Consider the following 26,740-nt stretch of genomic DNA (forward strand, 5'->3'; position numbering starts at 1 on the left):
AAGCAGGAGGGGTGTTGAATTCTGAGCGTCTCCTTCCTAGCCAGAGGGCTGCTGGGGCTTCCCTAAATTCAGGGATTAAATTTCTATCAATTTAGGAACAGCCTCAGATGAGGCCCACAGGAAGCCCAAATTTCTAGGACAAGGTACCTGAGGTGGCAGTCCCTGTCCAGAGGCCTGGGGCACAAGTGAATTGCTGTCAGCCCTGAGAGGACAACCTCAAGTGAAGAAACACCTAGATCATACTTGCCCACGGCCATGTCTGTGGGGGACTGGTCTAGGCCGGCCCGCCCATCGTGAGAGGGCCCATTCCCCGGGCAGGTGGTCGTAGGCTCTCTAAGGAAGCTATCTAGCTTGATACAGGAAGCAGCAGCCTCCACGGTCCTGCTGTGCTGCTTTGGCTGAGACGTGCGTGCCTTGGTCAGAGGTGATGCCTTGGGAAGCAGAGAGAAAGCCTGCCTTCAGGTTCCATCTTGATTGCCTTGACTTCACAATGATGGGTTGGATCTGGACTTATAAACCTGACGAAAGCCTTTGCTCCTCGAAGCTCCTTGATCACAACAGAAAAGAAGCTGGACGAGACTCTGGGACAGTGTGCCCCACTGTGTGCCCCACTGTCATCCCCCTTCTCCTTGTTCTCCGAGGCTCCCAGGAGTGGGCCTGGCATCTATGGCCTTGCCAAGGGGACCCCAGAGGCAGTGGTGACATGGGGTCTGTGTAGAGTGTGGAATCCTAAAGCCAGGGGACCAAGTCATAAACCCTCAGTGTTTTTGCCTCGGTCCCTTGGGGGACAGGGATAGAAGGGGTGCAGAGTGTGGTCTGAGCCTGAGAGTGCTCGCCGCTCACCTGCACACAAGCCCTGACTAAGCCACATAACCCTGTGGGGTCTCCATTCTTACCTGTTAAATGGAGTTGACTCTGCCTATGTTGCAGAACTCAGTAAGGATAGCTCAAGAACCATCCAGAAAGTGCCTGATGATGCATCTGGAACAAGCCCAGCAGTGATGGCCTTGAATACCAGCACTCGGGGCAGAGGTGGGAAGATCTCTGAGTCCGAGGCCAGCCAGAGTGAGTTCAGGACAGCCAAGGCTACATAGAGAAACTCTGTCTTAAAAAAACCAATGGCAGGGTAGGGAGAAGACACCTGAAACGCAGCAGGAGATCAGTATGTCCTCAACATCAGGTACAAAGAAAGAGGTGCAGGGGAGTGCTCCCTTGCACCTGCTCCTTTGTCCCCTCAGCAGAGAAGCACCTGCTGTGACCACACAGCCTCATGCTGTTCCCAGGCGTCCAGCTAAGACTGCAGGCCCAGAGAGGGATGGCCACTCAGCCACGGCGGCACAGAGAGGTCATGAGGACATTCACACTAGCTAGGCTTATCCATACCCACACTGTTTTACGAATGCTTGGATTCATCATCCCTCAGTGGGGTCCTCTTTCCAGGACCACAGATCTCAGTAAACAGTAGCAGCCATGTTTCCTAGCCACTTGCTGGCACTTGCTGGGAGGAACTGGGCAGGGTCCTTGGATCATCTTTCAGCTACTCCAGTGCCCCAAAGTAGATCACTACTTTTGGTTTTGGTGTTTTGTTTTTGTTTTTTAGATTTATTTATTTATTTTGTAGACAGTATTCTGTCTGCATGTATGCCTAAGGGCCAGAAGAGAGCACCAAATCTCATTACAGACGGTTGTGAGCCACCACACAGTTTTGGGAATTGAACTCAGGACCTCTGGAAGAGCAACCAGTTCTCTTAACCAATGAGCTATCTCTCCAGTCCCAAGGGGTTGGGGTTTTTGATAAAAGATCTTATTCTGTAGCCCAGGCTGGACTCACATTTGGAGAAGATTGCTCCTGAGCCTAGGCTTTCAGATCTGAGCCGCCACAGCCCGCGTCCCCCTTTTCTTCCTGTGAGGGACATCGATCACTGTCACAAGGAGAATTTAAAAACATGAAATGTTATTGTAGAGAAGGCATTGGGAAAGCATGTGGGATGGAACTCCTCAGGAGTGGGATGCCACCTCGAGCTGTCATGGTCTAACTAGAAGTGTCAGGGACAGAAGCTTGCCAAGGAGGCACTGGGTGTCTGCCAGGGTGACATCTATTAGCCTAAAGCTCTCTGTCGGTGTTTCACAACCGTGTGTGTGTGTGTGCGTGTGCGCTCAGAGGACAACCCACAACCCTCGCTCTCCTCTCCCACTCTTTGGTGCTCCAGAATTGAGCCCAGGCTGTCAGACTTGGCAGGAAGCAGCCTCACTGTCTGAGGCATATCTTAAGCCCTGGTTTCTGCCCTGAAGTCAGTGGCTGCCTGAGAGGTGGGCACAGGCTTTAGGAGCATGACAGCAACTTCTGCCTTTGCACACAGGCCTCCGGCTGATATGACTAAAGGGGTGCACCCCTGGGAGGGCTTCTTCAGAGCATCCACATAGCACAGGCCACACATGCCACACACACAAACAGACACTACACACCGTGCACAAACACACACACACAGACACTACACACCGTGCACAAACACACACAAACCCCATCTTTTTCACTCACCACCCACTGCACTATAGTGCACATCTCAGATCCTCCTTCCTTCCTTCCTTCTTCCTTCCTTTCTCTCTCTTGTCTGTCTCTCTTTCTCTTTCTTTTTCTTTTCTTCCCTTTGTTTTTTTCGAGACAGGGTTTCTTTGTGTAGCCCTGCCTGTCCTGGAATTCGCTCTTTACAGGCGGGTCTCAAACTCAGAGATTCACCTGCCTCTACCTCCAGAGTGCTGGATTTACAAAAAAAAAAAAAAAATCAGGATTAAAGGTGTGTGACACCACCACCCAACATCTGCTATCTTTTTTGTAAATACTTTATTTAATTTTATTTTATGTGCATTGATGTGAGGATATTAGATCCCCTGGAATTAGAGTTACAGACAGGTGTGAGCTGCCATGTGGGTCCTGGGAATTGAACCAGGGTCCTCTGGAAGAACAGTCAGTGCTCTGAACCACTGAGCCATCTCTCCAGTCCCCAGCTACTGTCTTTCATCGCGCCTCACACCTGCCCTCGATTCTGTAGGAACGCATCCTCTTGTGCCGAAGTCCACTGCTGTTCCCAGTCCTACGATCCCTCCCCCCAGGCTCGCCATGGCCACCACATGGACTTTGCCATCACTCGAGACAGCGAACACCGGTGTCCTCTCTGACTGCAGCCCCGCGGCTGGCTTCCAGGCTTCCCAATGCCTACTGAATCCCTACTGTCCTGTGTCTCCACGCCCTCCACACCTCTGACTGTTTTCTTTCGTTTTGTTGTTTTGTTTTTCAAGACAGTGTCTTGGGTAGTAAATTGTGATTTCAAACTCAAGATGTGGCCCAGGCTGTCTTTGAACCCCCTGATCCTCTTTCCTCTACCCCTTGTGTGTTGGACTTAAAGGTGCGCATACCCACAGCCAATTACATGGTGCTGGGGATTAACCAGGACTCTGCTCATGACAGGTAAGCACCTGCAGCTGAGCTACACCCGGCCCTGGAGCCTCTAGGCACCAAGCCACAGGAGCCCACCCGTCAGTCTGCCTCACCCACAGCAGCACCCTCTGTCACCTGGAGACGGTCTTGCCAGCCGAAAGCAAAGCCCGAAGCCTCTGCAGATTCTACCTTCCCTATACCTCAGCCCCTAGACTCTCCAGGACCCTTCTGGGGGAGGTGTTTGTCGCCTCTTCCTTCATTCTCTCCTCTCTTTAGCTTTACATTTATATACTTATTGATAGTCTCCAGTCAGCTTCGAAAACAATAAAATCACAGAAAACCAGATGGGAAACGCGTTTACAACCCTCTACCAGATGGCTTCTTCTGAGAGGTGAGGGCTACAAGAAAACCACCCCACCCCCACTATGTTTCTGCCACAGCCCCAGGGGGTCCTGCTAGGGTCTCCACTTTATGCATGAACAAACTGGGGACAGAAAGATGGAACTGGATTTGTTTTTAAATTTTTTTGAAATTTATTTTTATGTTATGTACTTTGGTGTTTTGCCTACATGTGTGTCTGTGTGAGGGTGTTGGATCCCCTGGAACTGGAGCTACAGACGGTTATAAGCTGCCATGTGGGTGCCTAGGATGGAACTCAGGTCCTCTGGAAGAGCAGCCAGTACCCTTACCGCTGAACCATCTCCCCAGCTCCAGGAATTGGTTTCCTAAGTCACAAAGTCTTGCAGTGGCTGAACTGAGACTGGAACTAGCATCTCCTTGAGGCTGGGTTCCAAGATGCATACAGAATGCAACATCACACACACATACACCACACACTACATCCACACACCCACACCCCACAATACATACCACACACACACACCACATACTACACATCACAACACTACATACCACACACCATACATACACCACATACTACACACCACACCACTACACAGCACACACTACACAAACCACACACAGCATACATACACCACATACTACACACCACACCACTACACAACACACACTACACAACACACACTACACCACACACACTACTCCACACACATACCACACACATACATACTACATACACACCACACATACATACACATGTCCCACATACAAACCACACACTACACACTGAACACATATACCACATATGACACATACACCACCCACCCACCACACACACACACACATACCCCCCCACACACATGCATGTACACACACACACTACACACACGCGCGCATGCACACAAACATACACGTAGGCGCGCGCGCGCACACACACACACACACACACACACACACACACACCACACCAAGCACAGTACTTCTGGGAAGAGGCGGTCTGCGGGGTGGGTGGGGCGGACTGGACAGGGCGGTCTCTGATGAAGGAAGTCTTAACCCGCTGCTGGTGCCCCGAGCAGCGCGCTGCCAGCTTCAGGTCTGGGTCTGGTCATGGAGGTGGAGCCGCCGCTCTACCCTGTGGCCGGGGCTGCGGGCCCTCAAGGGGATGAAGACCGCCTCGGAGTTCCTGATGGGCCAGAGGCTCCGGTGAGCAGGGCGGGAAGCAATGGAACACCATGCCGATTGCCTCCGCGGAGCACCCGGGAGGGGCAGGGACTCTGGGAAGGCAACCCAAGCACTCTAGAATGGGGCGCGGGACTCCACACAGGGGACCGTGGTCTCAGAGTGGTGACATACACCCCAGGATGGGACTCCGGGTGGGGACCTGGAACTTTGAAAAGGGACCAGGACTCTGGGACAAGGGGACCGGGCCCCCAGGATGGTGGACTGACACCCCGAGTGTGGAGTGAGGACCCTAGGATAAGGAACCCGGACTCCGGGAAGGCGGAGTGGGGGCGCAAGGACCGTAGGGTCAGCGTGTGATTAGCGATCCGCCCGCAGCTGGACGAGCTGGTGGGAGCGTACCCCAACTACAACGAGGAGGAGGAGGAGCGCCGCTACTACCGCCGCAAGCGCCTCGGCGTGGTCAAGAACGTGCTCGCCGCCAGCGCGGGAGGCACGCTCACCTACGGCGTCTACCTGGGTAGGGCGGACGCATGAAACCCGCTGTCCCTCCGCTACCCTGCCTCCACTCCCGAGCTGGGAAAGAGAAACCTTGCGGCCAACTGGCCTCCTTCCCCTTTCAGTTCCCGGGTCAGAGCTGTTGTTGCCACGGCAGACACATGGGACAGGGAGGGGGTGGCACAGGCCAGTTTGCTGACGACCCAGCCAAAGAATAGACGCTGGTGGGTGGGAATGGGCTCTTGTCCTCCCTGTCCAGGTCCTGATGAGCAAAGTAATAGGTCGCTTAGGTGAATTGGCGCCCTGCCAAGCTTGCCATGGTCCTTTGGTTGCTCTGAATCAGACTGCTTAGAGTCCTCCACGCTACCCCTTGTCCCCAGGCCTCCTGCAAATGCAACTGATCCTGCATTATGATGAGACCTACAGGGAGGTGAAGTACGGCAACATGGGGCTGCCTGACATCGACAGCAAGATGCTGATGGGTATAAACGTGACGCCCATCGCTGCCCTGCTCTACACACCTGTGCTCATCAGGTGCCAAGTTGCTGTCCCCTGACTTTCTGGGGTGCAGAGGCTGCCCTAGGATTTTGGAGGGAGGGGCAGGGAACTGCAGAGAGGCCTTGCTTGCCTGGGAAAGTGAGAAGCAAAGGGGGAAATCCCTGCTAGAGGAGGAACCAAGAACTTGCCCCCGCGTCCCCACCCCCTTGCACATTTGGTTTCTGCAAGCAATTCAAGCAGGTTCTGGCCTGGTGGCATCCTTCTACCAGACACAGGGTGACTTCCTGGACTGAAGCTGTGAAGTCCCCAGCACAGCCCAGTCCTCAGCCCAGTGAACTATGACTGTGTGAGAGGCAGTTCTCACAGAAAGGGCCTCAGCTAGCCAGGCTCAGGTTGGAGGTCTTCCTGAGCTCTGGGGCATGTATGGTCCAGCCTCCTGGACACGGCAGAAATCCCCCGTAGCCTGATTAAACTCCTGAAGGGGAGATAGGGTGAATGAGCTCCTGTCCTCTTTTTTCTTTTCTTTTCTTTTCTTTTCTTTTCTTTCCTTTTTTTCCCCCAACACAGAATTTCTTTGTGTAGCAGTCCTGTCTGTCCTGGAACCAGCTCTGTAGACTAGGCTGGCCTCAAAGTCAGAGATCAGCCTACCTCTGCCTCTACAGTGCTGGGATTAAAGGCGTGTGCCACCATCACCTGGGTTGTTTTGTTTAGTTTTTTATTTATTTATTTATTTTGACAAAGTCTCACTATGTAGCTTTGGCTGGCCTGGAACTCACTTTGTAGATCAGGCTAGCCACAGTTCGTGGTGTTCCTCCTGCCTCTGCCTCCCAAGAGCAGGGATTACAGATGTGTATACCATCTAGGCTTTCTTGCCTTCTGTTTAAAATTAAATAAAGGCTGTTTCCTCACTGGACAGGGTGGCGCTTACCTTTAATATCAGCACTCAGGAGGCAGAGGTAGGTCGATCTCTGTGAGTTTGAGACCAGCCTGGTCTACAGAGCGAGTTCCAGCACAGCCGGGGCCACACAGAGGGACCCTGTCTGGAAAAACAAACAAAAGCTGTTCCTAGATAAAGTCTCCCCAGCGCCTCCCTAGGTCTAAGGCACCTGGAAGGCTTTATGGTCCTTTTGTTTGTTTGGAGACAAAGTGGCTTATGATTTCTTCTGCTGTGATAGAACAGGGACTAAAAGGAGCTTGGGGAGGGAGGGTTTGCTTCATCTTCTAACTTGTAGGTCCATCACTGGGGGAAATCAGGGCAGGAACTCAAGCAGGACAGGAACCTGGAGGCAGGAACTGATGCAGAGACCCTGGAGGGGTGCTGCTTACTGGCCTGCTCCTCGTGGCTTCTCACCTTGCTTTCTTATAGCATCCAGGGCCACCAGCCAAGGGGTGGAACCAACCACAGTGAGCTGGGCCCTCCCACATTGATAAGCAATCTAGAAAACACATCATAGGCTTTTTAAAGGGCTAATTTGTTTCAGGCAATTTCTCAGTTAAGGTTCCTTCTTCCTAAATGACTAAGTTTTTGTGTCAAGTTGGCATACAACCAGCCTGCACACAGGGTCTCATCCACTAGCTCCAGCTGACTCTCAGAATTCTCCTGGTTCAGCATCCTGAGTGCCGGGAATCATGCTGGTTGGCTTTATTCCTTTTGAAACTTATCACCTTTAATAAAAACTCTTATTTGGTTCCATCATACAGCCAGGGTAGTCGCTATTACTTTAGACACGAAGCAATCTTGCAGTTTCTACACAGAGGGGAAGTGGGTAGCTGGTATGTTTGAGACCTGGCAGTGTGGCTGAAACCCACATTCTTGTCTCCTATCAAATTGCCAGGCCGATTTTCCAAAGGGTCATGTAGCCTGCACAGGCACTAGCTGTGCATCCCCCTGCCCCCTTTTCCCTCCTTCTTAAGTGTTGGTAATGGAATCCAGGACAGTATGCACTCTAGGCAAGCGTTTTAGCACTGACCGGGCTGTGGCACAAGCCCTAATGTGTGTTACCTATTGACTTCATTTACTTTCACATAGGGTCTCATGTATCCCGAGCTGGCCTGGAAGGACCTGATTTCAATTCCCAGCACCCTGGTTGTAACTCCAGTTTCAAGGGATCCAACGCCACTTCTGGCCTCTAGGGGCAGCAAGCACACACATGGCCAGTCTGGGATCTATGAGACCTTGAGCTTCAGGTTCTCTTGACTCTACTTCCCCCATTCCGGGAAGCTGGGGAGCAGGTGTATAAATATCATGCCCAATTTCATGTGGTGCTGGAGAGCAAACCCAGGGCCTTGTGTGCTATGCAAGCACTCTACCCACTATTATAGCCTCAGGCTTGAGTGCGTTTTTCTTTCCTTAAGGATAAAAAAAATTAACTGGGTGTGATGGCACACACTGGAATAAGATGTCTTTATCCCAGTAATGGAGGATGAGCCAGGTAGAGCTGAGTTCAGCCTGGTCTACATACCAAGCTCCAGGTCAGACAAAGCGACACAATGAAACCCTGTCCCCGCTGGGCAGTGGTGGCACACGTCTTTAATCCCAGCACTCGTGAGGCAGAGGCTTGCAGTTCTCTAAGTTCGAGGCCAGCAAGAACTACACAGAGAAACCCTGTCTCAAAAAAAAAAAAAAAAAAACAAACAAACAAACAAAAAAGAGACCCTGTATCAAGAGTGAAAAATAAAAAAAAGACTGACAAGCCGGGCGGTGGTGGCACACACCTTTAATCCCAGCACTCGGGAGGCAGAGGCAGGCGGATCTTTGAGTTCGAGGCCAACCTGGTCTACAAGAGCTAGTTCCAGGACAGGCTCCAAAGCCACAGAGAAACCCTGTCTCGAAAAAACCAAAAAAAAAAAAAAAAAAAAAAAAGGACTGACAATTTTTTTGTGTATATGCATGTGTATGTGTGTACATGTGGACAGCCAGAGGTCAACACCAAATCTATTTCTTGATCTTCTAACATTATTTTGGTAAAGATGTTTGGGTTTTGTTTGTTTGTTTGTTTGTTTTATTTTTGCTTTTTTCTGTTTTTCAAGACAGGATTTCTCTACATAGCACTGGCTGTACTGAAACTTATTCTGTAGACCAGGGTGGCCTTGAACGTGCACCACTATTGCCTGACAAGATTTATTTTTAATCATTTTATTTTATTTTTATATGTAGAGTGTTTTGTCTGCCCATACCATCTGTACGCTTGCTGCCCCTGGAGGCCAGAAAAGGTGTTTGAAACTGGAATCACAGCCAGTTATGAGCCAGCATGTGGGTGCTGAGAATTGAAATTGGCCCTTTGGAAGAACAGCCAGTATACTAGTGTTTTTAACCATTGAGTCATCTCTCCAACCCCTACCTAATTCTTTAAATTACTATTTTGTGTGTGTATGTGCATGTGTGGAGGTCAGAGGTCCACCTTGCAATGGCTGTGAGAGGCCCGTGGCATGGCCCGTGCTGCTATCGCAGCTGTGAGCACGGGCCACTCTGCCGGTCTGTGACTCTGAGACTGCATCTTTCAGCCCTTGGCTCTCAGGCCAGGGCTTCCTGTGACCTCCCACAGCCTTAAGACCTGGGACCTGAAGTCCTGATGGTTGGGGCCACAGCAGTTCCTAGGCTGTGGTGCTAATGTCCCTCCCTCTGTACAGGTTTTTTGGTACCAAGTGGATGATGTTCTTAGCTGTGGGCATCTATGCCCTCTTTGTCTCTACCAACTACTGGGAACGCTACTACACGCTGGTGCCCTCTGCTGTGGCCCTGGGCATGGCTATTGTGCCTCTCTGGGCCTCCATGGGCAACTACATTACCAGGTGAGCCTGATGGGCAATGGAGCAGAGCTGGAGAACTGGTGGAATATTTATGTCTTTGCCAACTTCAGCTCGGGGACCCCAGGCAAGCCTTTGACTCTGGGCCTCAGTTTCCCCACTGAAGCTGGCTAGCCTGTAGTTGTAGTCGCAGGAAGAAGTGTGGCGGAGGGCAGGTGGGGAAAGCCCTCATTCTCTGTGCTCCAGGATGTCCCAGAAGTACTACGAGTACTCCCACTATAAAGAGCAGGAGGAGCAGGGGCCTCAGCAGCGCCCGCCACGCGGCTCCCACGCACCCTATCTCCTGGTTTTTCAGGCCATCTTCTACAGCTTCTTCCATGTGAGTGCTACAGGAAACCCAGGGAGGGGGATTGGGGATTCTAGATTCCACACAGCACAACCTATTACAGTTTCTCAGCCCTCCTGAGCCAAACCCTGCTCGATTGCCTCTAGTGATGGAGCGCTCCTCCCTGTCCACAGTGACCCGGAGGAAGTTCTCCTGCCATGGGCAGCCCATCACCTCTGCTTAGCTATCCCTAGAGTTGAGGGACTTCTACTCCCCCACCAGAGGTGATGTTCAGACTCCTCCCTAGATTTCACCTCCTGTTTAGTTCTGTCTTGAGCTCTGAACCCGACTGCCCTCCTGCCCACAGCTGAGCTTCGCATGTGCGCAACTGCCTATGATTTACTTCCTCAACTACTACCTGTACGACTTGAACCACACACTGTCCAATGTGCAGAGCTGCGGTCAGTCCTGGGGCAGGGGGCGGGACCTCCAAAGCCTACTTCCTGCTCACACTCCATCGCCCAGTAGACCCTAGGCCTTCCCATGCACCTTTCAGGGCTGCAGACATGGAGGTGGGGGTAGATGGTGCCCCCTTCACAAACTGCCACCCCCCAAGGAGCTTGCTGAAAGAATGTTGAATGCCCCTACACCCCACCTCTACTGTGGCCCTAGTCGGGTCTCCACCCACCCTTCTAGGCACTAAGAGCCACGGCATCCTGACTGGCTTCAACAAGACGGTTCTGCATACATTGCCGCGCAGCCGAAACCTCATCGTTGTAGAGAGTGTGCTCATGGCAGTGGCCTTCTTGGCCATGCTGCTGGTGAGTCTCGGGTTGGTGGGGAGGAGGCGGTGGGAGCCGGTTCTCTCCGTGCTAGCGCCTATATGTGGTCAGGTTGGAATTGCAGGCTAGGAACCTAAGTAGAGAATCAGGACTGAGTTCTGGTTGTAGGAGAGATGCCTGTCGATTAAGGCTGAAGTTGGGACCCCCAAGGTCAGAGGAAAAAGGACAAAGGGGACGGGTCTCATAGGGCTGGTTGTGACCGTTGAGGGGACTAGGAACACCACCCAGGATCATGGGCTGGCAAATGTGACTCTGGACTGAGGTTAGTACTGGAAGGTAGAACTAAAGCTCCTAGCGACAGGAGCAGGGAGGTGTGGCTTTAGGTCGAGAGGCGGGGCTAAGTGCAAAAAATAAGGCGCCGGCCTCTGGTTGTGTCTGGGACGCAGCCTTGGGCGGAAACCTTTCTGGTATGCCACAACTTCGGTTAGACTTGTAGGTGGTTTTTTTTTTTGGGGGGGGGGGACCTCGAGACTGCAGCCCTTTTCTGCTTTTTTCTTTTCTTTCTTTCTTTCTTTCTTTCTTTCTTTCTTTCTTTCTTTCTTTCTTTCTTTCTTTTTTTAAAATGGTATCTCTCTAGCCCTGGCTGTCCTGGAACTTCCTCTGTAGACCAGGCTGGCTTCGAACTCACTGAGATCTTCCTGCCTCTGCCTCGCGACTGCTGGGATTAAAGACGTGCGCCACTACAGCTGGCGTAGGGTGGCAGCCCTGTGTGGACCTGTGTCTGGGGCGGAGTGTCACACCTGTGGGTGTGTCGGTGGAGGGATGCCTGGCTGAGGATCCCTTCACAGCTCCTGTCTGCAGGTGCTGGGTCTATGTGGAGCCGCTTACCGGCCCACGGAGGAGATCGACCTGCGCAGCGTGGGCTGGGGCAACATCTTCCAGCTGCCCTTCAAACACGTGCGTGACTTCCGCTTACGCCATCTGGTGCCCTTCTTTATCTACAGCGGCTTTGAGGTCCTCTTTGCCTGTACTGGTTTCGCCCTGGTAAGTACAGACAAGACGTCTGGCTAAACTTGAATTTCAGACGCACGGTACATGGGTGTATAAATACGTACAAGGATATCCCGCATTATTCCCCTCCCAACCAGGACTGGGTTCTGGTTGCAGGACAGAAGCTTGTAGACCAAGGCTGGTGTTGGGCTCCCCCAGCCAGAGGGGATCTTCCCTCTGTTTCTCTTCCTTCTCTTGACCCCATTACCTTTTACCTTGAACAAGCCCTTTTCCGCTTTCTGTAGTTAGAATGGTGCTGCTCTCACCCTTTCTACCAGCCTAAAGGGGAGCTAGCGCCAGGAGATCCAGATAGGACAAGGTGTGGCCTCAAGTGGCAGCTGGTGTGGGAAGGGCCAGGACCAGCTGGCCTACCTTTGCTCTCTTTCTCAGGGCTACGGCGTGTGCTCCGTGGGGCTGGAGCGGCTGGCCTACCTGCTCATAGCTTACAGCCTGGGTGCCTCAGCTGCCTCGTTCCTGGGGCTGCTGGGGCTGTGGTTGCCTCGCTCAGTGCCCCTAGTGGCTGGGGCAGGGCTGCACCTGCTGCTCACCCTCAGCCTCTTTTTCTGGGCTCCATTGCCTCGGGTCCTCCATCACAGCTGGATCCTCTACGTTGTGGCTGCCCTCTGGGGCGTGGGCAGTGCCCTCAACAAGACCGGACTTAGCAGTGAGTACAGCCTTAGGGACTGGCATGGGGGAGGGGCAGGCTATAGCCACCTCTGGGTGATTTGGGACCGTTAACATCCCGTGGGTTGCAGTGGATTTAGGGGGTCTGCCCTGGAGTTCTGTGGGCATAGTAGAAGTATAGGGATTGCTTGGCATAGTCTGGTGTGGAAAGAATCCTGTGGCCGCTCTACGGAGAGATCGGGAAGTCCCATGGACACTCTGGAAAGGTGTAAGAGCTCCACGCTGTGGCAGGCGGCCATCACACTGAGTGTGTGGACACACGGGGTAGGTGAAGGCTTGTGAAGGCCTAGGTGTGAGAATATAAAAACTCACACCAGCGCTCAAAGACTATGTTGTCACCATTTCCACAGCGCAGGAGGCCCCTCCCTCCTCACTGGAGGGGACAGTGGCAGGTGTTTATCCACACCCCAGGTGTAGGTACAGAACTGGGTTTCCCCCTCCACCTCGGGTCCTCACTATGGAGCTTTGGCTGGCCTGGGATTCACCATATAGATCCCAGACTGGCCTTGAATCCATACAGACTCACCTACCTCTGCCTCCCTAGCGCTAGAATTAAAGGCGTGCGCCACCACACTCAGCCTTTTCCTTCTCCCATTGTATTTTTTGTTTTTGGGGGGTGTTTGTTTGTTGGTTGGTTGGTTGGTTGTTTTTTTTTTTTGAGACTGGGTTTCTCTATAGCTTTGGAGCCTGTCCTGGAACTAGCTCTGGAACTAGTCGACCAGGCTGGCCTCGAACTCACAGAGATCCATCTACCTCTGCTTCCCGAGTGCTGAGATTAAAGGTGTGCACCACCACCCCCCGGCCAATTGTATTTTTTGAGACAAGGTCTTACGCTGTAGCCCAGGCTAGCCTGGAACTCACCATAAGCTAAGTCTGGCTTCAAACTTTTAGCAGTTTGTTCACCTTTTAGATCCCTGAGTATTGGGATTATAGGCTGAGCCGCTGTCAGCCGCCTTTCTTTTCTCTTTTTAGTTATTATTATTATTATTATTATTATTATTATTATTATTATTATTATTTGAGACTGGGTTTCTCTGTGTAACCCTGACTGTCCTGGAACAAGACCAGGTTGACCCTGAACTTAGATATTCATCTGCCTCTGCGTCCCAAGAGTTAAAAATATTTAATTATGTTATGTTACTTCTTTATTTAGGATACATGTGTGCATGTGTGTGGGAGTGCATGTCATATCATGAGTGTAGGTCCAAGGTCAATCTGTGGAAGTCAGTTCTTTCCTTCTACCACATGAGTCCTGGGAATTGAACACAGGTCGGTTAGGCCTGGGGACAGGTACCTTTTACCCACTGAGAACCATCACAATGGCTTCTTCCTCTTCTTCTTTTTTACATATTCTTGCTATGTATCCTTGGTTGACCTAGAACTTGCTGGGAATAAGGTGGCTTTTTTTTTTGTTTGTTTGTTTTTTGTTTTTCGAGACAGGGTTTCTCTGTGGCTTTGGAGCCTGTCCTGGAACTAGCTCTTGTAGACCAGGCTGGTCTCAAACTCACCTATGCCTCCCGAGTGCTGGGATTAAAGGCGTGCACCACCACCGCCCGGCGGCTTTTTTTTTTTTTTTTTTTTTTTTTTTTTTTTTTTTTTTGAGAGGATGCAGGCACAGCCCAAACCCACCCTGCCCAGTCTCAGACTGCTGGAGTGAAGTCCTAGGAAAAGCAACTGGGTCAGCCAGGCTTCAGTTCTGTGGGGTTGTCTGGTCTCAGATGGGTATGCATCAGTGACAGGCAGCTGGTCGTCACGTAGGCTGTCCTCATTGACACTGATTCTGATGGCCTGATGCCGTTAATATTCCCAGGTATCCCCTGAGCCACATGATGGCAGTATTCATGTCCTGAGCCTGAACTTAGTAAGTAGCAGCCTCAGTCAGCCAGGGCTGTGCCGCTTCTAACTTCAGAGCTTCTAACCCAACAGATAACCGGTGTGAACTTATTCCACAATTGAGAAATGTTAGCTTTGGAGATTTTCTTTTCCTTTGTTTTTTTTTTTAAATTAATTTATTTATTTACTATGTATGTATTTATTTACTATGTATGTATGTGTGTATGCCTACAGGCCAGAAGAGGGTTGTAAGCCACCATGTGGTTGCTGGGAATTGAACTCAGGACCTTTGGAAGAGCAGGCAGTGCTCTTAACCTCTGAGCCATCTCTCCAGCCCCTCCTTTGGTTTTTCGAGACAGGGTTTCTCAGTGTATACTTGGGCTGTCCTGGAACTCGCTCTGTAGACCAGGCTGGCCTCGAACTCACAAAGATCCGCCTGCCTCTGCTGAGTGCTGGGATTAAAGGCGTGCAACACCGCCACCCGACCAGCTTTGGAAATTTACGTAGCTTTCTGGTAGTATCAGCTTCTGAACCTCTAGCTTTTCCTGAATCCTGGACTCCCAGTTCCCTGACTGCCTGTCCCTTGTCTACCGCCTTACAATGATCCCTCAGGACACTAGCCCATTCCATTCCAGGTTTGACTTGTGGAAAGGCCTCTCTCCAAGCCACTGGTGAGGGAGAGAAACAGCATTTGGGGCCACAGGCAGGACATGCTGTAGGCTCATCTTGACAGTGCACTAACCAAAGTCTCCACTAGGGGATAGGCAAGGATCAGCGCACAGCCCTGGTTGGTATTCCAGGCTATGAGCTGGAACTGGTATAGGGTTCCTCAGCTGTCTTCTCCCTCCCCTGCAGCACTCCTGGGCATCCTGTATGAAGACAAAGAGAGGCAGGACTTCATCTTCACCATCTACCACTGGTGGCAGGCCGTGGCTATCTTTGTTGTATACCTGGGCTCCAGCTTGCCCATGAAGGTGAGAAAGGGAGGGAGTTTGGGTGTCCGTGCCTCACTGGGAAACAGACCATGATTTCACAGCCCCTTAACAGGCACTGACCTAAGGACCCCTTAGTCATGGTGTACCCCCCAACCCAGCACCCTACTTGCTGCTTCACCTGCCAGTCTTGGTCTCTGTGGGCATGCCCAGCTGAACTGTGGTTTCTTTGGTCACCTGCTCATCAGCTTCTGGATTCCTGGACACCTAGGGTCTCTCCTTTCAGATCCTGTAGGAAAGAACTCTTCCATGGCTTCATGTTCTTTTGACTTGACTTTTGTTTTGTTTTGGGTCTCACTATTTAGCTCTCTGACTGTCCTGGAACTCACTCTGTAGACCTGGCTAGCCTCAGATTCACAGAGATCCACCTGCCTCTGCCTCCCCAGTGCTGGGGTTAAGACACCACCATGCCCAGCTTTTGCTTTGTTTCTGATTGTGGTGGAGAAGGGACCCAGGGCCCATTCTTGCTACCCATCAACTGTACCCTTAAGCTCCTAGCCTGCTCCCAACCCCAGCAGGCCATTTTAGCAGGTCCTAATCACATGTTTTTGTTCAGTCTGTTTGTGTCTTTGAGTCAGGGTCTCAAGGTGGCCCAGAATGACCTTGAACTCATCGCCTCAGCCTTCTGTGAGCTGAGTTACAGGCATGCATTAACAGGCCCAGCTTTGGCCATCATTTTTTTTCAGAAAATGAAATGAGTCAAAATAGCAGGGAATGGGCATACAAATACAAATGCATTTGTGTGTTTATTTCTGGGTGTGGGTTAAACTGTCTGAAAAGAAGAACAGGCACGTCAGGGGTGAATGCTTTCCTGGCACATACAACATAGACATGGCTCACCACCAGCCCTGAAGACGAAAAGGAAAAACACTGGCAAGCATTGCTGGGGTGGATTTTTTTCATATATGTATGTATGTATATGTGTATATATAAAGATACACAGTCTTTTTTCTGATACACAGTCTCTAAATGTAGCCCCAGTTGACCTTGAACTCTTAGAATCCCCCCCGGCCCCCCAGCTTCCTAAGTGGTGGGGTGATAGGCTGTGCCTCTACGCATTCCAGTGTCCCCACTGTGTCTACGGCCAGGGAACAATTTGACTGTGGTCCAGGAAAGCCAGAGCTGCTTTTAGACTTCCTCAGACCTTCGTGTTTTCTCTGAGGCAAAGAGATTAGCCCCTTTTTGGTTGGAAAACTGAGTCCTACTGGGATATGGTGACTTTAAACTTGTCCTCCAAGGCTGCCTTGGAAATCCTGCCTGACTGGACTGGAGACGGGGAGAGCAGGAGGCTCCCGGTGGAGAAAGACACCAGAGAAAGGAGTTATGTCACCTCTCCTTTCCCTTGTTCCCAGGCCAAACTGGCAGTGCTGCTGGTGACCCTGGTAGTGGCGACAACCTCATACCTGCTGATGGAACAGAAGCTGCAGCAAGGCCTGGTGCCAAGACAGCCACGCATTCCCAAGCCACAGCACAAGCTGCGAGGCTACCGCTACCTGGAGGAGGACAACTCGGATGAGAGTGACGAGGATGGCGGCGGTGGCGAGCAGGGCCAGGGGGACTGCGCGGAGGAGGAAGCCCCACAGGCAGGGGCCCCAGGTACAGAGCCAGCTGGCCCCTGCCGCAGGCCCTGCCCCTTTGAGCAGGCTCTGGGTGGTGATGGGACTGAGGAGCACTGAGAGGCCCAGCCTGGCCCTCAGACTCAGCTTTCCCGCTTTCCAGTGTTAGTTTACTGTGTCTCAGGTTGAGGGTCCCCCAAAGTCCTCCTCCATCTGCTGAAGGGTCCTCTTTCCCCTCCCAGAACCTGGGGCCACCTGGAACTTCCTCCAGGGAGATGAGGGTCACCCTCCAGAGCCCCCATCCCTGTTTAAAGCAAGATTCCCCTTCCTACCCGCACGCCACACCTAGGAGTGTGACAGCCTTTGACTGGAGCTTTGCATGTCTTGCCCACAGGTTCCTCCACCTCAGAACAGGGGGCTTTAAAAAAAAAAAGTAGAAAATGATCAATAAAGAGTTTTGTATTTTCTGGAGAGGGTCTGGGTTGTATCGCTCTCAACCCCATTAGAATTTCACCCTGCAGAACAGAATCCTTGGTTGGTTGTGGGGGGCTCAGTCACCCCACGGAGGAGGTGTCCCCGCTAAGCCCCTCCAGGACCCATCTCTTCTACCAGAAGTACAGCCTATTGGCTGCGCCCTGCCCACCCAGGAGCAAGGGTCACAGAAATGGGTTGCAGGGACTTCAGCAGAGGAGCAAGACTTGAGCCTAGGTAGCAGGGCAGGAGCTGGAGGCCACTGTCCCTCTAGCCCACCAATCACCCGCCCACCCCAGTTCACAAGCCTAGCCTTTTCTCTCTAGGAGTCTGTCTATCCATGATGCTCAGGGGCTGCCTTATTACAGAACCTGGATAAACTTGGTCACAGCCCTTTTCTTTGACAGCCTGGGTAAGGATTCCCAGATCCCTGTGGCTCTGTCCATGCCCTCTCTTCACCCCCTCGCTCACTCCATTACAGGACACTGACACTCATTGTGAAGAGCCCTGAGTGGCTGGGTAAGGACAAAGGAGTCATGGCAGAGGCATGGGGGCCCCAGCTGTGTTCTGGCAGCTCTCTGCTAGGGTCACTCCTTTTCCACTCCCTACAGACTCCTGACCTCTGACCCCTGACCCCTGACTGAAGGCCAGACCCTGTCCCTGTCTCCTGCGTTCTCCTGCCACGCCCAGGATCCCAGCTCTCTTCCTCTCCAGCTCCTCTAGCCTCTAGCCACGCCCGAGCCAGACTCTGACCTTGGAAGGGGTCACCCATCCGAGCCCTGGGTTGCTTCTCTGTGTACCATGTGCACAGGGAAAAGTGTTAGACCCCAGATGCTCCACCGTCCAGGTCCTAGAGGGACCGCTCAGGTACAGCAGGAGATTAAGTTTTCCAAGGTTTGGGAGGAAGCAGTCTGTGCATACACACACAGCCTGCACCGTCTGTGAATCCCAGGTGTGGTCTCCCAGCACTCAGGAGGCTGAGATGAGAGGATTGCTGAGAGTTTGAGGCCAGTCTGAGTTACATAGTGAGTGGAAAGCCCCACCTATTCATCTACAAAACAAGTTTGAAGCTAACTTGGGCTACACTGTGAAACTGTCTCAGGACAAACATTTGAGCAAATGACAAACACCCAAACCAAACAGCAAACACTATGTGGATGCAGGTTTAGTGACATCCTGTCACAAGATTCTAGCTACTTCAGTCCCAGTGGGTGATGGGCAGTGGGCAGGTGAGCGCCATTACAGCCCTATGAATAAGACTTGGGTGTGTCTGCGAGTGGCCCTCCCTCTCCAGGCCTAAGTGGCACTCACCTGTAATCACAAAATTTGGGAGACTGAGGCAGAAGGATTATGATTGTAGTTTTGAGGTAGCCTAGGCTACTTAGTGAGACTGTCTCAAAAATGTAAGAAAGAAATAGGGAAGGAGGGAAGGAGGAAGATCTGTTCAGATCAGGCTAGCATCATTGCCCGCCAGAGCTGAGCTGGAGGGCATAGTCATGATTATTTTGTGCTATTTTTAATATTTATTTTTTAAGTGGTGCTTTTTTGTTTTTGTTTTTGCTTTTCGAGACAGGGTTTCTCTGTGTAGCCCTGGCTGTCCTGGAACTCTCTCTGTAGACCAGGTTGGTCTTGAACTCAGAGCTCCACCTGACCCTGCCTCCTGAGTGCTGAGATTCAAAGTATGAGCCGCTGCCACCCGGCCTAAGATTTTCTTTCTTTTTTTATTTATTGATTTTTTGTTTTTTCAAGATAGGGTTTTTCTATAGCTTTAGGGCCTGTCCTGGAACTCGCTCTGTAGACCAGGCTGGCCTCAAACTCACAGAGATCCTCCTGCCTCCGCCTCCCGAGTGCTGGGATTAAAGGCGTGTGCCACCCTGCCTGGCTTAGACCCTGTCTTAAAAAAGAACGGGGAGAGAAGCTACTGCTATAAAATCAGAGTCAGGGCTGAGAGCGAGGACGCAGCCAGCTGCGGACAGAGGCCCTGCAGCAGGATTGGCAGGCCCAGCCCCAAAGGTGGACAGCATGTAGCCACTGAGCAGGCCTTGTCAACAGAGGATGGGCCAAAGGGAGGCCCCTGCAGCCGTTCTCTGTGTCCTAGCTACACACCCTGGGTGTCAGGTGACAGTTGGTGGGGCGGACACATGGATGCTGTTGTGTTTGTTAAGCATCTGTCACGCTATGGGGTCCAGGCAAGGGAGTTCCACCCTTTTCTTGGTCTAGTTTGTCTGGTAAGTTCGTGGGTTTGTTTTGCCTAACATGATTTTAACATACCAAGCTCCCCAGGCTAAATTTACACTGATAAATGTATGAAGCAATACCCTTCCCTCTTCCAGTGATAAGTCATTTATCAGGTGGTGTGGGCAGCTAATAGTATTTGTGGGTTCATCTTGGTGAGCAGTCACGTTCCACCCTTGAAATGTAAGGAAGCGTTTGTAGAAATGAATCTTTCAGGCCAAGTGTGGCTGAAAAGTCAATCTGCACAATATGACCTGGCAGATTGGACTCAGCATAAGCCTACAGGGGACATTTTATATTTAAACTATAACAGATGAAGAGACCGAGGCACCAGACCTTCTGGGGAAGAGTTGAATCAGTAGCTGAGAAAGGAGTCTGGGATCTGTTACTGGATCCGTAGAAAGGCCACCTGATTGGAACAATGGCCATTCTGTTTGTTTGATCTTTCAAGACAGGGTCTCATGTAGCCCAGGCTGGTCTGGAACTCACTGTGTAGCCAAGGATAACCTTGAATTACTGCTTCTGCTCTTACCCTCGAAAGTGAGAGGGGTGTGCATCTAGACCCAGTTTACAGTGGGGCCTGGTAAAAATGCAGACGCCAGAGCCCCTCTCTGGGAATTCCAAGGTACCAGAGGCTAAAGGGTCCCAGAATCAATCCACTGAGTCCTGGATGAGAAACCAGGGGCCTGGAGGAATGGACACAGCTGTTTTTCTGTCCCTAAGAAGGCTCCCTGACCTGGGCACTAGATTGTCCCCCTTCCCATCTTGCTCAGACAGGACCATCCCCTCTCTCAGGCCTCACACTTCCATGGCTCAGTGAAAACACCACTGGATCTGAGTTCAGACATTTGTTTCTTAAAGTTCTGGTATCCGGCTGGGCTCTTCCAGAAGAGCACCAGCTTCCCCGCAGGTGGACTTCCTCCACTCTGTCCCGTCCTCACCCAGGAGATAGGGACAATGCCAGCAAGCCCCCTAGTGTCTCTTCCTCGTTTTCTCTTCCTTCCTTTCTTTCCTTTTTTGTATGTGTGTGTGTGCATGTGGAATGTATGTGTGTGCGTGCTTGTGGGTGTGCATGTGGGTGCACATGTGGGTGTCTGTGCATGTGGGTGGGTATGTGTGTGGGGCGTGCACATGGGTGTGCATGTGGGGGTGCACATGGGTGTGCATGTGGGGGTGCTGTGGGAGTGCATGCGAGTGTGCACAGAGCCCAGGGGATAATCTCAGCTGATACTCCTCAGGAGCTGTCCACCTTATTTTATGAGACAAGGGTCTCTCACTGGACTGGAATTCACCAACACTGGCTGGTCAGTGAACCCCAAGGATCCTCCTGTCCCTGCCCTACCCACAGCTCTGGGATTACAAGCGCACAACACCACACCTAGACTTCTCACACGGATCCCGGGGCGGGAACCAGACACTCCGGCTTACAAGCCAGGCGCTTTATCAAGGTGTCCCAGCTCTTTACCTTCCTTTTCTTACAGATGCACCCACCAGATCCTACCCTATCTTCATGATCTAATCTAACCGTCCCCGCAAGGGGCTGCCCCCAAATCCTGACACTCTGGGGCTTCAGGCTTTACTATATAAACCTGGGGGACAGCATTTAGCTCACAGGCACATGCAGACCTCCTGGAGTGTCACCCTGACTCATCAGCAACAGGCTACATCCACTTGGTGGTTGGTCACTTCTGGTACAAATCCCCAGGGGAGAGCTGACCTGCCCCACCGCCACATCTCACAAGTTCCCACCTCATCCTCATGCTCACCCACTGCAGCAATGTCTTCCTGAGCCTGTCTTTATTATCAGTGTCTAGGAATACCCCACCTCACCCCGCGTGATACCAGCCGCTGTTTGTGGAGGAACCGTAGAGGTTGTGGTTCCCCACAGGGTGTGAGGTGACCTCCAGGGGATACAGTCTTAATGTCACAACTGGATGCGCCCAGCTGTCATCCCTGCACATGCAGATGGCAGTGCAGGAGTCACGCCCTGCAGCTTTCTGACTGCATGAACCTGCTGGGTGGGAACATGCCTGCCAGGTGTTTCTTCGCAACCTGCTCCAAGCACACCCTCCAGCCCTGGACTGTTTGCCCTTGTTGACTCGGGTGTGTCACATCTGTCTATTTCAACCACGCTCGTCTTGCTGTATCCCTGGCTACCCGTTCTCTGTGCTCCTTCCCCATAGGCTGCCTTTGCCCAAGGCAGGTTGAAGGCCCCACAGCTGGCCTCGGCCCTGAGTCCCCAACTTCAGGCATCTGCTCTACGTCTCGCTGGGCACCACTTGCTGACCACTCTAACCAGGCAGGACTCAGGGTCCCCACCTCCCAGGGCACAGAACCTGAGCCCTAAGAAGCAACTTTCAGTCTATTGCCTCAGTAAAAACCTGGTCAGCCCCCCATTTCTCTCTCCCCTTTGACCCCCAAACCCTGGCACCCAATTCAGAACAGTCCTTGAAGTTTTTCCAGGAAGGGATTCTTTTTCCTTCTAGATAAGGTTATGTGATGTAGCCCAGGCTAGCCTTCTACTCACTATCCTCCTGCCTCAGTCTCTGGAGGGCTGGGGTTATAGGTGTGTTTCCCCAGGACGAGACCATCCTGAGGCCACTGAAACTCCAATATTGAATTCAATCCCTGATTGAAGACCCTATGGCCTTGATTGTGGTCTGTGTCCAATTCTAACCCCCTACCTGGCAGACAAGATATTGCTGACTGTCCCCTGCCTCTGCCCGAACCCTCTGCTGTGCTTTACTGATGGGCTGGGGCAGCTCTTCCTTCTCGGGTTCTCTGCCTCTCTCGCCTGTTAGCCTGCTCTCTGCATAGGCATGTAAAGGTGCTTATCCAGTCAGTGGGCATCTGAGTATGTCTTTTGAGAACTGTGATCCAATGTTCCCCAGAGGTGACAAAGCAGTGGCTTTTGCTCCCCTTGGTAGGTGGATAATAGTTCCTGTAAACAATACCTCAGTCGGGCAGTGGTGGCGCACGCCTTTAATCCCAGCACTCGGGAGGCAGAGGCAGGCGGATCTCTGTAAATTTGAGGCCAGCCTGGTCTATAAGAGCTAGTTCCAGGACAGGCTCCAAAGCTACAGAGAAACCCTGTCTCAAAAAACCAAAATAAATAAAAATAAAAATTATATATAAAAAACCTTAATACCTCCTAACTCCTGGGGCCTGTAAAGGTGACACTGTGGAGAAAGGGTCTCTCCAGGTCTGGTGACATTAAGGATCTTGGCCAGAGGGTCAGAGGGTAGGTGACAACTTGAGTCATCCTGAGCATGCAGGAGTTTCTGAGTTCCGTCCCAGCACTGGATGGGCAGAAATGGAGGGCAGTGACGAAACTGGGGCCAAGGGTTGCTGGTAGTTACCTGATGCCTGAAGAGGCCGACTATGGTCTCGAAAAGCCCTCTGGGAACTGGGTTCCATCTCATCTCAACTATTGGCAGCCCTTCTCTCCTTCCTTCCTTCCTTCCTTCCTTCCTTCCTTCCTTCCTCCTTCCTTCCTTCCTTTCCTTTCCTTCCCTTTCCTTTCCTCTCCCTTTCTCCCTCTCTCTTTTTCTTTCCTTCTCTCTCCTTCTTTCTCCCTTTCTTTCTCTCTCTTTTTTAACTTTGAGACAAGGTTTTACTCTGTAGCTCTAGCTAAACTAGAACTCTGTGTACACCAGGCTGGCCTCAAACTCATGACTATCCTCCTGCCTCAGCTGCAGGAGATCTGGAGCTATAGGTGTGAGCCACCGTATTCAGCTGGACTGTGCATTTCTGTCTTCAGCGTTGAGAGAGAACACAGCGCTGCTGTCTCACCTACTTGGGGTCCTTTGTCACAGCAGCCCCAGGACAGGACAGAGCAGGGTCAGGAAGCTCCTTAACGACTATTTCATACTCTGGCCATTGCTGATGGGATCTGGGATTTTTTTGTTGTTGTTGTTTTGTTTTGTTTTTCGAGACAGGGTTTCCCTGTAGTTTCTAGAGCCTGTCCTGGAACTAGCTCTCGTAGACCAGGCTGGCCTCGAACTCACAGAGATCCGCCTGCCTCTGCCTCCCGAGTGCTGGGATTAAAGGCGTGCGCCACCACCGCCTGGCCGAGATTTTTGATTCACAGGCTGTGTGGGTTCCTCTCTGGCTTAGTTTTCTTTAAAATGCATCTCTACTGAGTTAGGATTCATACAGCCTGGAGCCTACACACTGTGATGCTTTACAACCAAGTGTGGGAAATCATCTCTTGGACCCACCCGCTGCTCTTAGGCAAGCCCACCCCTGAGATACCATCTTGTGTCCCCTTGGCTCACATTGTGTTTTCTTCCTGGGCTCACACTGGGCATTTAGCTCTGAACTAGCAAAGATTCAGGGCCCAGGGGTTGGTAGTGTACTATGGCTTCCTCCGACCCAGCTCCAACCACAAGGAAAGGTTATGACAGACACCTGCTGACCCAGAGATGCCCTTTCTGTAACTCTGACTGGGGGTGTATTGATGTCTGGGTCAGGGAGGGGTGGAAACAGGGTCTGGCCACCGGTGAGAGATGGCAGCAGGGCCTGGGCTCAGTCTCCTGGGTCTCAGACTCTAGGGGTCCTCAGTGAGTGTGCACAGAAACACTGGGACCCAGCACTGCCACCCCAGAAACACTGACTTGTTCCAGAAGCTGTGATTGTGCCTCCTCACTCCCAGCAGAGTCTCTCAAAAAATCATGCTAGTAAGGAACTAGAGAGATGGTTCAGTGGTTTCCAGCAATGGCTGCTCTTCCAGAGGACCTGGGTCTAGTTTCTAGCTCTCAGACCGCATCTCCATTTCTGTAACTCCAATTCCAGGGTATCTGATGCCATCTTCTGGCCTCTGCGGGCACCAGGAATGTGATACGGTACACATATATACATACAGGCAAAACACCCATACACAAAAAAATAAAAATAAACATATGTTTGTTTGTTTTTTTAAATTATGACATTAGGCTCAGAGAGAGTAAGCAACTTGACTGGGATCACACAACAAATAGAAAAGAAAGGTGTGAGTGACATTTGCCCATTGCAGCAACTCCTCTGCTTCAGTCTCCTCTACGACTGTCAGTTCCCTTCTGTCCTCTGTCCCTTGTGTGTCATTTGGTCACAGGAGAGTGGAAATAGAAGTGCCACAATTTTTCTTCTAGACAGAGACAACCTGGTTGTGCCTGTGTGTGAGGGTGGAGATGACTTCCTGGAGGAGGTGGTATTGCTGTCAGGGACCAGATGTGGTTTGTCTTCACCCGCACCCCCATGACTTTTCTCCCCACTAGCTAGCTTCCTGTCATCCTCTCCAGAACACAGACCAGCAGAGAAGCCTGCATAGCCTGCCATTCCGGTTCCCTATAGCTGTGCCCAGGAGGCAGTGCGGAGCCAGGGCGAGGGCTTTAGGAGGTGGCTGCCCCACCTACCATCTGTTAGATCTGTTAGTGCTCCTACCTGCACTTCCAGGTAGGGCAAGGTAGTGTGGTCAGAGGCAAGAGAGAGTCAGGCTAAGAAAGGAGCCACACATCTGGAACCAGAATGTCTGCTACGGACGCAGGCGCGGAGCCCTCACTTGGGTAGGTAGCGTCACTGCTATTGGTGGCAAAGGGTCTTTTTGTTTTGTTTTGTTTTTTCAAGACAGGGTTTCCCTGTAGTTTCTAGAGCCTGTCCTGGAACTAGCTCTTGTAGACCAGGCTGGCCTCGAACTCAGAGATCCGCCTGCCTCTGCCTCCCGAGTGCTGGGATTAAAGGCGTGCGCCACCACCGCCCAGCTGGCAAAGGGTCTTAATACAAAAGGCCTTGGGTGGGGGACAGGGTGGGGGACAGGGTGGGGGACAGGGTGGGGGACAGGGTGGGGGACAGTCCCTGGTGGACTTGGGTGAGAGGCAGAGCTGGGAGTCAAGGGGTTGAGATCGCCAAGGAGCCTAGGACGGCATAGTGACGACAGTACCTGGGGTGGAGGGCAGAGGTACAGCCTTCTGCTTTCTCCTTCTTCACATTTCTGTGACAGATAGGAAGTGCTCAAGAGCCCTAGGACTGGGGACAAAGCCATCCTGTCTGGAAGAGCTCCATACTGATGAAGGGATAGCCATATGAGCTAATGGAGCCCTGGCTAGGGACACCAGAGCTGTGATTAAGGTATCAAAAAGGAGGGACTTCTTGGGAGGCAAGGTCAGAACTCAGGGTTTTATTTGTTTGAGGTAGGGTCTTACTGTGTAGTTCTGACTGCCCTGGAATTCACTATGTAGACCAGGTTAGCCTCAAACTCACAGAGATCCACTCACCTCTGTGTCTGGAGTCTGAAGTTAGGGCATGTGCTACCACACCCAATCCAGTTTAAGGATTAAAAAGCCACATTAGCAAAGGGGTCATCTCAGCTCTCTAGATGCTGAGGTAGTAGGATCATGATTCAAGGACAGCCTAGTTGTTTCATTTTTTTAAACTTTTTTTTAAGATTTATTTATTTATTAAGTATACAACATTCTGCCTCCATGTATGCCCACACACCAGAAGAGGGCACCAGATCTCATTACAGATGGTTGTGAGCCACCGTGTGGTTGCTGGGAATTGAACTCAGGACGTCTGAAAGAGCAGCCAGTGCTCCTAACTACTGAGCCATCTCTCCAGCCAGAGTTGTTTCAAAAAGAAGAAAGGAAAGGAGGGAGGGAGGGAGGGAGGGAGGGAGGGAGGGAGGGAGGGAGGGAGGGAGGAAAGAAGGAAGGAAGGCAATTTTTAAAAAAGGAAAGAAAGCAAAGGGTGCTTGCCTGGAGGGCATGAAGTTCTGTGTCTGTGCCCCAGGACAGCATAAACTGCATGTAGTGGCACATGTATGTAATCCTGGCAATTGGGAGGTAGTAGTCTGAGCATGAGGATCTGGGGTTCCAGGTCATCCTTAGCTAGATAGCAAACTTGAGGCTAGCTTCAGCTACATAAGATCCTGTTGGGAGCTGGAGAGATGGTTCGGTGGCTAAGAGCGCTGGCTGCTCTTCCAGGGAAGCAGGGTTCAATTCCCAACACCCATATGGTAGCTCACAACTGTCTGTAACTCCAGTTCCAGGAGCATGATACTCTCACACAAACATACAAGCAGACAAAACACCAATACACATAAAATAGAAATAGTTTTT

The 26,740-nt window shown here is 51.6% G+C and overlaps 1 protein-coding gene across 1 annotated transcript; it reads left to right on the forward strand.

The window, feature by feature from the left end:
* The first annotated feature begins 4,833 nt into the window (after positions 1–4,833).
* Positions 4,834–17,411, forward strand: Unc93b1 (unc-93 homolog B1, TLR signaling regulator). The gene is given in 12 exon segments (XM_038311855.2): positions 4,834–4,869; positions 4,871–4,999; positions 5,354–5,495; positions 5,854–6,007; positions 9,602–9,763; positions 9,965–10,097; positions 10,411–10,504; positions 10,740–10,864; positions 11,687–11,869; positions 12,266–12,539; positions 15,248–15,366; positions 16,737–17,411. Coding segments are annotated over 12 exon segments (1,875 nt in total). The 3' UTR covers positions 17,061–17,411.
* Positions 17,412–26,740: the final 9,329 nt, after the last annotated feature.

The sequence above is a fragment of the Arvicola amphibius genome, chromosome 1, assembly GCF_903992535.2.
Source record: "Arvicola amphibius chromosome 1, mArvAmp1.2, whole genome shotgun sequence".
NCBI classification, from domain to species: domain Eukaryota; kingdom Metazoa; phylum Chordata; class Mammalia; order Rodentia; family Cricetidae; genus Arvicola; species Arvicola amphibius.